The sequence below is a fragment of the Barbus barbus genome, assembly GCF_936440315.1.
Source record: "Barbus barbus genome assembly, chromosome: 34".
Classification (NCBI taxonomy): Eukaryota; Metazoa; Chordata; class Actinopteri; order Cypriniformes; family Cyprinidae; genus Barbus; species Barbus barbus.
In genome coordinates, this window is record NC_136762.1 from 3,637,306 (window position 1) to 3,651,716 (window position 14,411).

The 14,411-nt window shown below is 37.2% G+C and overlaps 1 protein-coding gene across 2 annotated transcripts in view; it reads right to left on the bottom strand.

Moving 5' to 3' along the window:
- Positions 1-14,411, bottom strand: part of LOC306853956 (sodium/calcium exchanger 2-like) — a gene marked incomplete at both ends in the record, with an annotated part of 32,863 nt that overhangs the window by 13,930 nt on the left and 4,522 nt on the right. For both annotated transcript variants that reach the window (XM_079391679.1, XM_079391678.1), the window contains 4 exons: positions 2,314-2,769; positions 4,839-5,183; positions 6,523-6,750; positions 12,343-12,480. In XM_079391679.1, the coding sequence (XP_079247805.1) occupies positions 2,314-2,769; positions 4,839-5,183; positions 6,523-6,750; positions 12,343-12,480 (1,167 nt within the window). The remainder of the gene's footprint in view (positions 1-2,313; positions 2,770-4,838; positions 5,184-6,522; positions 6,751-12,342; positions 12,481-14,411) is intronic.

Consider the following 14,411-nt stretch of genomic DNA (forward strand, 5'->3'; position numbering starts at 1 on the left):
ACCTCAAAGTTCACACAAATACTGATTTGATGATCAATGATTGGTGTCACTTCAGAGTATTCAAGAACAGATCCATTAGTAAGGTAGTTACTACTTATTATAAGCATATCGCAGAGATGGAGAAGACAGAGCGCACCCTGTTGGTTTTCTTTTTTTCCCCAAAACCAAAAAGTTTTGTTGTATTCGTGAGTGTACACAAACAAATTGACACTTAACAGTTTCGATTGATGTATAACCAGAGGTGGGTAGTAACGAGTTACATTTACTTCGTTACATTTACTTGAGTACATTTTTTGGGTAACTAATACTTTTAGAGCATATTTTAAAATGGGTACTTTAACTCTTACTCAAGTATATAATTTTAGAGAAAAAATGGTACTTTTACTTCGTTACTGTGGGCGACTCTCCTCTCGTTACTTTATCTTAATGCAATACAAGTTAAAAATGCTTTGGTTTATTCCAAACGCGCCGTCTACTTTCCTCTGGGCAATGAACGATGCCCATTCGCGAATGATTCATTCTTTTGAGTCGATTCTGTTTAAAGGCTTTATCAAACCAGTTGGCAAACCAGTGAATCGGTTCGCGAATCAGTTTGAATGATTCGTTCAGTTCCCTGCCGCACGCGCTGAGTCTCTGAAGCGGTTCTCACTCAGATAACAGAGAGTTTAAGAACATCAAGAGCGCTGAAGACGTGGCTTTGGATCTACAGTCAGTTGAAAGCAAATCTGCAAAGGCTTGTTTGCTAGAGCTATATGAAGATCTTTATTAGATGAACACCGTGTGTGCTGTCTACTGTTCCACAGGTATAGGCCACGATACCACTATGACATTACCAGTTTGTTGTACATGTACCTTACATCAAATACAATGTGTAATGTATACATTAAATAAGCTGTCACAAAGTATGAAATTAACACCCGCGGAACCCGTTAGCTCTGCGCAGCGGCGCACGGCCTGTTCTAGACCCAATTAATATTCATATTTTTACAATATTTATGCTTGCAAAGATATAGGCTACATTTGTTTACATTTTGCAGAACAGAAGATCCGTCAATATGCATTTGTTTCGTTATGTCCAGAGCAGTCATGTGAGGCGTTTTCAGAGGTTTCAGTGTCAGAGGTTATAGGATAATACATAATTAATTTACTTTAAAATATAATTTAATTCAGTGATGCAAATCAGAATTTTCATCAGCTGTTACTCCAGTTTTCGGAGTCATATGATCCTTCAGAAATCATTATAATATATGGATTTATTACCAGTGTTGGAAACAGTTTTGCTGCTTAATATTTTTTGGAACCTGTGACACTTTGTTCAGTATTCTTTGATGAATAGAAAGCTAAAAAGAGCAGCACTGATAATAAATCAACATGATTTCTGAAGGATTATGTGACTCTGAAGACTGGGGTAAAGCTGGGTGGAAAATTCTGATTTGCATCACTGAAATAAATTAAATTAAAATATATATATATATATATATATTGAACGGCAGTGTGTGTGTGTGTGTGTGTGTATATACATATATCTAAATAAAAATAGACTATATTCAGTACCTATATGATCCAAAGTAACTAGTAACTAACTACTTGAGTAGTTTTTTTATCCGATAATTTTTTACTCTTACTCAAGTAACTATTCAGACTATTACTTTTACTTTTACTTGAGTAAATATTTCTAGAAGTACTTTTACTTTTACTTGAGTACAGTTTTTGGGTACTCTACCCACCTCTGTGTATAACACTTATTTGTGTGACCAAAATCAACAGAGTATTTTTAGTGTCTTTTGCACTGATCTTAAAAAAACCGAGCTGGTATCGTCAGCGATACAGCCGGCCCCAGAGGGTTAACCATTTTATACCAGCTTGACAAGCTAATGACAATATATCAATTTCATCTGGACCAAACTAGAAAGCAACTTTCATGCAAAATTTGGATACTTGAGACCATCCCAGTCGATACCAGATCCACAAGCGCAGGGGTGTCCGAACCTGTTCCTGGAGGTACACTCGCCTGCAGAGTTTAGCTCCAACAATAATTAAACATACCTGAAGCTAATAAAGGTCTTCAGACTCACTAGGAACTTCCAGGGAAGCGTGTTGGATCTATACTCTGCAGGACATTAGCCCTCCAGGAGCAGCACTGGACAACCCATGCACTGGCAGGTAATCAAGTTAATTACCATCTAGACAAGCTTGGACCAACTAATGACCATAAATGATCCATTTCAACAAGGTATAAGGCTTTCACCTGGTAGGTAAGGTTTTCAGATTTTTTTTAAGCATTTTTTTTTCTCTCCTTTCACTCTACCTCACCTTAATTTCTTTCCTGGTTTCTCCTGGTTTGAACACTAGAGTTCCTTCGCAGTACTCATAATCTGAGCCAGCATTGGCCGTGCCATCTTCCGTACAGTAGTCAATGTAGAAAGTGCTCTCCCCCAGGCCTCCTCGACACACCACGGGTATCATGACGGTGCCGCAGTTCTCCATGCATTGGCTGTGTGTGCTCTCGAAGGAGATGCGGCTGCAGACGGCCAGGTCATCCTCCTCTGAAGCCTCATCGCAGCCCACCACAACAGCACGGCGAGCGTGATCTGCTGCATGTTTCTTCAGCACATTACCGGCCCCAATCATCATGCGTGTCGCCTGGACACGGTAAAAGGCACGACTTTTCTGCTGATGGAGGAGGGCGTAGTAGTTGGCCAATTCCATCAGCTGATCCAGCTCCTTATCTGGATATTTCTGCTTCAGGTCCTTTAGGATACGGATCACCTGCCAAGAAACATTCAAAGGTCAAGGAAAGCGCTGTGCAATGAAAGTTCTGTCATCATTTTCTCACCTCGCCTCACATTGCTCCAAACCAGAAAATCAAAGGAGCTTTCAAATCTAAAAGTTTGTGAATATTCAAACTTGATCCCTTAAGACCCAATATGCCAGATTTGACATCAATGAGCGTGTTTACATGCACGTTTATTATGCTTAATCTGAAAACGTACGTGGTCATGTAAACGCGGTAACCCGTTTTCTTTTATCGGAGTAAGGTCATAAACAGCGTGAGCATAAACTGGTCGACACATGTAGTTTTTTGCCTCTTCCTCCGATTTCACGTGGCATGTAAACGAAATAACCTGCTTTCTGTCAGCTTATTGAAGTGCGCATTTGTGATACGTGACAGGAACTCATCGTTAGTGCAGATTTAAGCACATCTAGGCAGAGCAAATGTTTTGCTGTAAGGAAAGGAATACATCACAAACTCTTTCATGACTCAGAAAATGATAAAAGTGTTCTCATCTCGTGCAGCAGAAGTAGAAGTAGTTCAGTCAAAACATTGCATTTATTACTGCATGAGAGGATAATATGAGATGTAAGTTTTGCGCTAACATGTTGCAAGCTTTATTTAACATCACAACTGACAAACATATGGACTAGTCAGATACGCAAATGATTATATTTTGAAGTCACTAAAGGGAAATAACCTGAAGTCATGTAAACGCAGCTTACTTGCGTTGTCAGGTTACTGATGTGTATGTAAACAGGGAAACCTGGTTATTTTAATAAGATGATATTTGTGAGTTATCCGTTTACTGGTGTGCATGTCAGCATGCTCAATGACACCAAACAACATTGGCTCTCACACATCACGATTCATCAACAATTGTGAATTAGATTAGAACTACAGTAAGAGGAAATATTTTTGTCCAAACAACTTGGCCTGTTCCCCACTTTAAGTTTTTCATTTACTCAAGAAGACTTGGAATATAGCACTTTAGCTGTATGGACTTCTTTTATGGATAATTTTGCTATTTTCTTCTCTGGTTTGACTGGTCACTCTTTTGAAAACAATAATTTGGAAATTCTGTTCATCATCACCTTTTGTATTTGTCATACAGGTCTGGAACGACATTAGCGTGAATAAAAAAATGTGTGTATTTTAATTTGTGGTTGAACTATTCATTTTTGGTAATGAAAAAAACTTAATGGAAGAAAAAATTGCATTTCAATGCTTTTGCATTCTCTCACAGAAGTATTGCGTTCTCTTGCAAAAGTATTGAATTCTCTTGCATTACTCAGAAAAAATTGCATTTGAACGCAAAACTTTTCACATTGTCTCAAAGAAACTCTTTTTTTCCGGAAAAATTGTTTTGCGTAAGAACGCAAAACTTTTGCAAGTGAATGCAAAAGCATTGAAATATATTTTTTCCTCCCAGCTCATATTTTTTTTATCAGAAAAATATTGAAAGTGAAAGTGACGTGACATACAGCCAAGTATGGTGACCCATACTCGGAATCCGTGCTCTGTATTTATCCCATCCAAAGTGCACACACACAGCAGTGAACACACACACACCGTGAACACACACACCGGAGCAGTGGGCAGCCATTTATGCTGCGGCGCACGGGGAGCAGTTGGGGGTTCGGTGCCTTGCTCAAGGGCACCTCAGTCGTGGTATTGAGGGTGGAGAGAGCGCTGGACATTCACTCCCCCCACCTACAATCCCTGCCGGCCCAAGACTCGAACCCGCAACCTTTGGATTACGAGTCCAAATCTCTAACCATTAGGCCACGACTTCCCCAAGCAAATGCAAAGTTTCTCAGCTTTATGGGGATAGGTGAAGTTTCTTGGGGTAACGCAAAAACTTTACAAAAGAACATAAATGCATTGAAAAAAAATTTCCTCCCATCACCATATCTCTTTAGGGGCTCCATGCTTTTTAGCACAGTGTCTCGGTTTGTCAGGATGAGAAACATGTAGACCAAGGTGAGCTCTCTTGTATTTATGACTGTGTGTGTGATTATTGATGTATAAATGTTTATGTTTAAATGACTCTGTCTATTCTCACTTCTTTACGGCTCTCGTCCAGGTCCTTGGCACCGTCCATGTAAACGGTCGTGCTGTTGGAGTTGGGTAGAGTTGCCATGGTGCCTGTTGTGTTGCTGGTTCCATCCTGGTAATGTTCCTGTATACCGATCCCTATGGCTCCGCCCCTCAGTGGAAACTTGCCGTCCATCATCATCTCCATACCTTTGGGGGTCATGTCCCCCTCGGTCTCCACAACAACCCCTGTCCTTTTGTCGGCACGGTAGCGCTTGGACATGTACTTGTAGAAAAGGAGGCGCCGGTCAGCGATCCATGCCAGAATCACACAAAAGGGGAAATAGCAGAGAGTGACCAGAGCTTCCCATATCTACAACACACAATTCAATATAGCAAACACAAAGTAAACAGATTAGTGCTTTGAAAAGAAAAGACCACAGCAATAAAAAAAACAAGGAAAAGAGAAAAAACAAGAGCAACCCAAGCTAAAAGCACTTGCTACATTAAACTTTTAAAGACAGAGACAAACAGCATGGTACCAGCTTGCTTCACCATTACAAATGACTCAATATAGCCTTGTTGTCTGAAGTACCAGTAGATAAACAACATTTATACTCATTTTATGTGACTTGGTAAAGTAGAAACTGTTTGTCACACAAATATGTTTGGGTCACATTTCAAGATTAAACAAAATTAAATATTTTCAGTTTTTTAAAAAATGTAATTTTTAGGCAGGTCAATATGTTTTTGGCACTGTTTTTCATTATTTTCATTACATTTATGCACATTTCCCTGCCAAATTCTCATAAACATAATGTGCCCAGACAGTTACTTTGGTTTTCTAGTAATTCTCAATGTTCTCAATGGTGATTCTCATTAGATTCTCATTCCTATATATCATTATTTTTCACATTTCAGTAATGAGAAAGAGATTTTTTAGTCATTCACTAATGAGATTTGATATTATCTTATTTTTTTTTCTTTGTGTGTAATAGTCAGTGTTTGGGCTAGTTATTCAAAGAATGTAATATATTACTAGTTACTCCTTTCAAAAGTAATATTGTTAATCAAAAGTAATTAGTTACACTACTAGTTACATTACTTTTTCTTCACGCCCCACAGAAGTTGTAACTGTGTATCTTCCACATAAAAGTCTTCGAGAATGTTACTAACAACATATTTCTGCCTCATCATTTGATGAAAATCTGTTTGATTTTTCAAAAAGATTTTTAATTATAGTAATATAATGTAGCACATGCTGATCAGAGCGATGTGGGTGGGATGTAATGCCAGAGTAATGTAAAGCCACAACTTGCATGACATCACATGCATGTGCGAATCGTGAAAATTATGAAAATGTATCTAGGAATTGTTTGTTTGTTGGATTTTGAATCAGCGGGGTTGAGGCATCAAAAGTAACTATGTAACTAAACTGTTTTATGGATGGTAACTGTAATATTATTACTGATATCTTATTAGTAATTAGTTACACTACTAGTTACTGCAAAAAGTAATATTATTACAGTAACTAAGTTACTAGTAATTAGTTACTGCCAAACACTGGTAATATTTTTTTTATGTTATGCTGTATGTTACTTAAAACTGAAAAAAGAGTCAATCATGATGTTCATTTATGACCCAGACCTAATATTAACAGGTTTTGTGAGATTCACTCTCATACAGAAAAGCATTTACACACATACACACACCTCCACGACTCCAGGTGAGATGACGGACAGGATCAGGTATAGCCAGATGTAAGCGAAGATACTCCAGAAGGCGGTGATGAAGAAGACTCTCAGATGTTTGATCTTCCTCACCTCGCCATCAGGAATCACCCACACACAGATTCCAATGATCACAAACATATTAAAGGCAGCGCTGCCCACGATGGTGCCTGGACCCAGCTCACCGGACACAAACCCATGACCACACACCTGAAATACACATACCAATCACAACATATCTGATGCTTAACATGGAGTTTTGACCAGTGAGATTTCACTGAGGGCAGGGCTACTCAGCATGACATCAAAATAGAAACCAAAGCGACTGACAAAATTGTTGTGAAGTGATTTACGTGGAAATAGTTTAAAACAAAATTAAATTAACATAAAAGAAAAAGGATTTATTGCTCGAATTGCAAACATAAAAGCTTTCAATTGATTGAAACGAGTGTTATTTTAGTATTATATATCCTATGATGTTTACATTTATGCATTTAGCAGACGCTTTTATCCAAAGTGACTTACAAGTGAGGGCAATAGAAGCAATCAAAACAACAAAAGAGCAATAATACTGTATGCACTGTAAGTGCTGTGAAACTCTCAGTTGGTCAAATGCAGTACATGTTGCAAGGGTTTTTATTTATTTTTTTGTTTTGTTTTTTAATAGTTAATAAAAAGAAAATCCCCGATCTACATAAATGCGTCTATGTTTGCTCGAATCATTCATGATCCAGCTTTATCTACAGAAGAAGTGAGTATAAGGGTTATAATGTGCTAGTAAGCCAGTTTTGCGGCTGAAGTTTAGTATGCCCCATAGATATAGAGGAGTCAGCAGAGCTCACTGCCATTTAAAGCAACATTGACTATAACAGCGTGCTAGCTGAATTATACAGGGTAAAGAAGGTGTTTTTTACACTACCATTGAGAAATTATAACCAAAGTATGTTATAGACTTTTCATTAAGACCCTAAAGAATCATATCAACTTGTGGAAAATGGGCATCCGATGACCCCTTTAAATATTTATATTTTTTAATTCAAGATTGAGTATTTTTTTTGTACTTAGTTACAAATGCAACATTTCTAATTCTCGTTTAAGTTTATAAGAAAAAGTATTTTTTTTTCTTAATACATTTTTAATTTGTTATTATTTGTAACTTTAAATTTGAGTAATTATTATATTTAATTCAAGTTTGAGTAATTTTAGTACTTTAAGTTAAGCTTGATGTAAATGCAACATTTCTTTGCAACATTCAGTTTTTAGTTTAAGTTTTTCATCTAATAATAATATTTTTTTTTTAGAATTTCAAATTTGAGTCATTTTAGTATTTAAAGTTAATCTGAATGTAAATGCAACATTTCTAATTTTCAGTAAAGGTTTTTAAGTTTTTCATCTAATATTTGTATTTTATTACAGCTTTTCAGATTTCAGTAATGAAAACAATTTTCAATAGTTTTAGTTAATACCAACACCGATTGCATGTTGGAAGATGACGTATATGCGTGAATAAAACAACCAAATCTTGAAGGATAAACAATGCTATGAAATGATATGAAGAGTCAAGATTCATTGTTATATGCTGTTGTAATAATTAATAATTTATTAAATTACTTTTCATTATGTTTTCTGTTTACATTTCCTTAACTGCTTTTAATATCATCCAGCTTAGAATGATTGCATTTTTATTTCTCTGAAAGTTAATGTTAATTATATGTAGGGGTGCTCCGATCAGGATTTTTGAGGCCGATCACAGAAAGCAGTATCTGCCGATACCGATCTTTTTAAAGCCATCTATTTATAATGATACTCCAATCAGGATTTTTAGACATTTATTCACTGCCTGAATTAAATTTTTTAGACATTTTTCAAAAATATACATTTACCTAACCTAAATGTTTGCTCATCCAGTGCATTTTTATTTTTACAATCATGCAATTGTTGCAGAAAAGCTTACACACAGCACAGGCCTGATTTCACACGAGTCCACTACCGATCCATCTGTTTACCACAAACACAACATTTATCTATTATTTTGATTTAAAATCCAAACATTGGTACTGAAAATTCTTTTTTTTTTTTTTACAGTAATACAATGTTTATAGACGTATTTAAATGCAATTAATATGAGCAACACATTATTCAATGCTTTTTACTTTTGCATTTACTTCTAGATTTAAATATTAAGTTGCTCAAGCAAGTGGCAAAACATGTAAAACACTTTTCTTTTGTTATCACAAACATTATAAATTAACTTATGACTGGCAGAAACAGTCAGCTCTACTGCATTTGAATCTTTATTACAAACAATCCTGCAGTTCATAAAGAACTTTGCTTTCCATATCTCCACGAGTGCCATCTATTATTGCTTTGTTTATTTAAAAGTGCTCTTTTCCTTTAAACCTAGCCAACAAGCCATATGTGTTGACTGTGAAACACAGTAGACTTTTAATTATATGTATTTATAGTGTAATTACTGCATTTTCGTGTCAATCAATGTTTATATTTACCTAATTCAGTGTGTGCAGTACAGCAGAGATAGACTCGGTGCGGAAACGATCTCAGCACTGCTGCAGACGCACCCCTCCTGGAACGCACTGCCGGATGCAACCGTTCTGATCCGTTAACATTAGCACGGAAAAAATATGCACCGCATGCGCACTGCAAACGGAGTATGTGTGAACCTGGCATTATGTGTGTGAGCTTCGAGTGTACAGTCTCCAGGAGAGCGCGCGTTATGGTTAAACACTGGCAACAATTAACAAGAAAAACGATTTATAACCTTTAGTGACGATGCAACACTGCCTCTATTGTGCAAGTGACAATTCCTGAGCCAACTGTGCAGCAGCAGCTCGTTTATAGTGCAGACACGATGTGAATTGAAGCCATTTGCGCATTTTGAGAGGGAAAGAGAGAGCGCGTGTGGTGATTCACACTGGCTGTTTATGAATTTATGTCTCACAGAAAGAGATCGGCCTTTTTAGAGAGCGCTGATCAAACATCCCAAAACGATTATCGGCCGATAGTGATCGTACCCGATCAATGGAGCGCCCCCAATTATGTGCCATGATGTTAAATTGACATCATACACCCAAATCTCTGCAAAACTTGAGTTTTGGATGTTTAAGTCTGATTTTGTTGTAAAGTTGAACTGAGTGCATCATTCAGTCTATGCAAACTCATCAGTGTTTAAAAATTTGAATTAAATGCGATATCAGTCAGAACAATTAAACAACAAGCAGATTGTGTCACTTTCCATTCAACATCAGATCAGTGGGTGTTGTTCACATTCAATAGCATTCAATGCTCCTGCAAGATATCTCACGTTCAGTGAACATCCTTGAAAACAAAGCAAACGTCCTTGGGTAAGATAAAATAGAAAGAATGAAATAAAAAGCACGCAGGTGTTGGTTATCAACGCGTGTGGCTCTATCACTGATATCTCTCTCTATCAACACCAGCACAGAGCGGCGAGCCTTTGGGATCGGTCTGTGACAAACAGATAATTCACCCCGCGCCTGCCTTCCAGCTGGGCTTGCGATGAGATTTCACACTTCTGATGCCAAAACCCCACTGAATATTCTGCCTGACTGCTTCACTTTCACTGAAGTCTGCATTATCTCAAGATGAACGATGCATTGTGATGCAGCTATACAACAATAATCCTGCGGTGTGCGTGAAACCACGTGGAGAGACAAATGTGAGGAAATAAGCACAGCTAGAAGTGCTAAATGTTGGCCGACGCAGCGGTGCGCATCTCCCGCTGGCAGACTTACACAGATCTGAGACTGTGGATGTGTTGATTACACGCGGTGGATGACGAGGAACGAACCAGGAGAGTTCTGTCTCATTAATAAACATGACCTGGACCCTCATTAGCGGGAGCTGTGGTCTGCAGGCCAGACCATCTTACACAGCACACGTCATGCTAACTAGCTCCATCTTGAAGGGACAAGAAGCTGTTTAACTCATCAAAATGGTTTAACAAACACAATTTGTGGTCCTGTTTTTACTGGTTACTGAAACATTAAGTGCCCTGGTAAAAAAAAAATAATGACAAAAAGAGAGAAAACCCCTCTAAAAGTAGAAAACCAGTTCAGGATCCAGACAAGAAAGCCAGATTAAGACTGACAAACCAGCACAAACTAGTTTAAGATGCCTGATGGCGTGTAGTTTAAGTCACATAAGTGTTATTTTGTATCACTTAAAATTATTAGTAGAAAGGAATTATTTTCACTCAAACAATTACATAGAAACAATATTAGAAAAAAATATTTTAAATTAGTTTATATTTTTATATTTTCCATTTTCATTTTTATTCATTTTAGCTCTTTTAATGTCTATAAACATTTTTTACATTTTTAATCCAGTTTTAGTTTGTCATCAAAATGAAAGTGAGAGCTTTAGAAAACAGCTGAAATAAAATAATTTTTATACTAAATTTTTTTAATTTTATTTCAAGTAACACATTTTTTTTTAAATAGTTTTCCTTAATTATAATAACAAACAGCAAGTGAATTAAATGTTTTTTTTGTGAATTAAACTTTTTAAAGTGGAAAAACTGAAACAGTATTTTAACATAAATAATACTATAATAATATTTGTTTTATTTATTACATTAAAAATGTATTTATTAAATTTATTCATTGAAAATTGATTAAAAATACAGTATGTTATAGTTTTCATTAATATTTTCAATATTAACTTCATAACATCGTCGCCCATAGAAGACTCCGGCTGGCCGGCCACATCCTCCGTATGGAAAACAACAAGATCCCGAAGATGGCCATGCGATGGGTACCCCTTGGCACCAAACGACCACGAGGACGCCCCCGGAACGTTCCTACAAGATCTGAAGACGCTTAACACGGCACGGGACGACGCCAAAGCTCTTGCCCAAGACCGAAGTCGATGGAGAATGATTGCTGTCCGATATGCTACATAGCATGGGAGGAACTAAGTCTAAGTCTAAGTAAGAGTTCATTTTTTATATTTTCTGTTTTTATTTTTATTTGAAAGTTTCTGTAATTTTGCTGTGTGTGTTTTATGGTATTAAGCAGTTGGAAGGAGGTAGTATTAGGACTTTCTCACTTTAGAAAGTTTATTGTGTCAGAAAAAAATAAATAATATTTGCCCCTGTGAGCAAGATGAATCACTGTACATTTTAAATTACAAAACGTTCTCATAGCTAAAAGGCAAAGCTAAAAGCCACAAAATGTATATTTTAATTACATGAGTCTATAAATTATGGATGGATTATGCTTCAATACAAGCGGAATGATCAGACAAAGCACCACTTGAATTATGAGTGCTAACGCTGCTAATGAAATAGTAAAACCTCAGGCAAAGCTAATTAGGGTTTATCCATCTGCTGTGAATGTAATTAGTGGTTATGCGGTTAATTGTCACAAAGGGTTTCACAACTACAGTTTGTCAATTTACAGTTTATTTCAACTACTTACACACATTTTCAAAACTTTGCCTCTTTTTTTTCAAAACTTTACACACAAATCCAAGAATTGCACACTCAAAATGCAAAGTGCCTCACATCTCTTGCAAAACGAAGTACTGCATTCAAAATATCCCAAACACATCTCAAAAGCAAACATTTGCAAACACATTTGCCGTAATATTAATTCCTGTTAGATTTTTGTGTGTTATGCAGAGAATTGTGTTGAGTTTTACAAAAAGTGTTTTATGAAATTGAAAACTAGTGTATGGTTTTGCAGTGTCAGCTTTCAGAAACTGTGACAATATAAGATTTTGTGTGTAAGCAGTTGAATAAAACTGTGAAGTCTCACCCACCTCAATGACCGACAGGAGGATTTCAGGGGCGGATGATCCCAGTGCCATCAGGGTCAAATTGGACACGGTTTCGTTCCAGATTCTGACAGTGGCCACTGTCGTTTCTCCATTTGGCATGGTGATGGTCACCTCTTTTTCCTGAGGGATCAGAGAGGAACATATTAAGGATGCAGTCAGCTAGTCATTACTGCTAAGTAAAAGCCTGACAGGTTTTAGCAGCAGGGTCATGGACCATTCAAGACTGATTTGAATTTGAATTAACGTAGCAAACAGGATTTAGAATTGCCATTCAAATTTGAAAATGGAAGCATTCATGAATTTTAAATACATGAGTACATATACTGTTTCTATGTGAATATATAAAGGGACATTTCTAGTTTCAGCATTATTTGATCTTCAGACAGTCTTCTTTAAATACAGTATCAACTATGAAAACATTTGTTTCTTCAACCAATGAAATAATGCATAAAATTCAACAATTTATAGAGGCGCAAATAGATTTCTGTATCTCTGGAACTGAACAATATAGGGCCTTAATTAGAATCTAAAAGGATACTGAGATATTTTTTATACTTCTTGAGTTACAGGCATGAAAACTTTGGAAAAACTAAATTTTTAGCACCTTTTTGTTTTGTTAGATGGAAACAAGATACATCTCTAGTTTAAAATCATTTGTTTTTGAGACATTCCTCTTTAAAATAAATAAATAATAAATAAATCACCAATATGAAAAGTGATCCATATTTAGCTTTTGACCACTGAAAATGTGCACAATTTTACAATTTACTCTTGGAGACACATTGAGATCCCAATAATTCCAGGAATTAACCATTTAAGTGAAGTGAAGTGACATACTGCCAAGTATGGTGACCCATACTCGGAATTCGTGCTCTGCATTTAACCCATCCAACGTGCACACACACAGCAGTGAACACACACACACCGTGCACACACACAGCAGTGAACACACACACACCGTGCACACACACAGCAGTGAACACACACACACCGTGCACACACACAGCAGTGAACACACACACACCGTGAACACACACCCGGAGCAGTGGGCAGCCATTTATGCTGCGGCGCCCGGGGAGCAGTTGGGGGTTCGGTGCCTTGCTCAAGGGCACCTCAGTCGTGGTATTGAGGGTGGAGAGAGCGCTGGACAATCACTCCCCCCACCTACAATCCCTGCCGGCCTGAGACTCGAACCCGCAACCTTTGGATTACGAGTCCGACTCTCTAACCATTAGGCCACGACTTCCCCTCAGGAAAGTCGACAGGGGTGTCCAAACTCAGTCCTGGAGGGCCGGTGTCCTGCAGAATTTAGCTCCAACCCTAATTAAACACACCTGAAGCAGCTAATCAAGGTCTTACCAGGCATACTAGAAGATTCCTTGCAGGTGTGTTGAGGCAAGTTGGAGCTAAACTCAGCAGGACACCAGCCCTCCAGGACCGAGTTTGGGCAGCCCTGATTTAGGGCCTTAAAATGAATATCCCAAAAGAAAAGTTTGTTAAGAACCAACATGTAAAATCATATTAGAGTACATAGAGTCATACATAGAATCACAGGCTTGCAAACTTTGAAATGCAAATTGTTATGCAATTGTTTTGACAGTGAAAGAAGACACATTTCTTGTTTCAACATTATTTTTTCTTCAGACATCTGGTTTTTGACCACTGAAAATATGTACAATTTACACCTGAAGCCGCATTAAGATCTCTGTATCTCTGGAACTGAAGCATATAGAGCCTTAAGAAAGAAGATACCACAAGAAAAGTTTGTTAGCAATTAGAATATAAATGGATATTGAGATATCATTTATACTTCCTTAGTTATAGGCATTGAAACGTTGGTGAAAAAAAAAAGTTATTTTTCCCATTTTTGAACTAACATCTAAACTTTGAGCCAGGGAAGCTTGTGAGATTTGGTTGATTTGACATTGATTTGCTCAGACAATTGATTGCTAATGGTTGGTTGAGGCTTATCACTAGTCCTAAAAATTCTGTGCACTGTGGCAAAGTTCTTTTTGTTTTCCTGTCTAGTAAAGAGATGCCAAACTGTATCA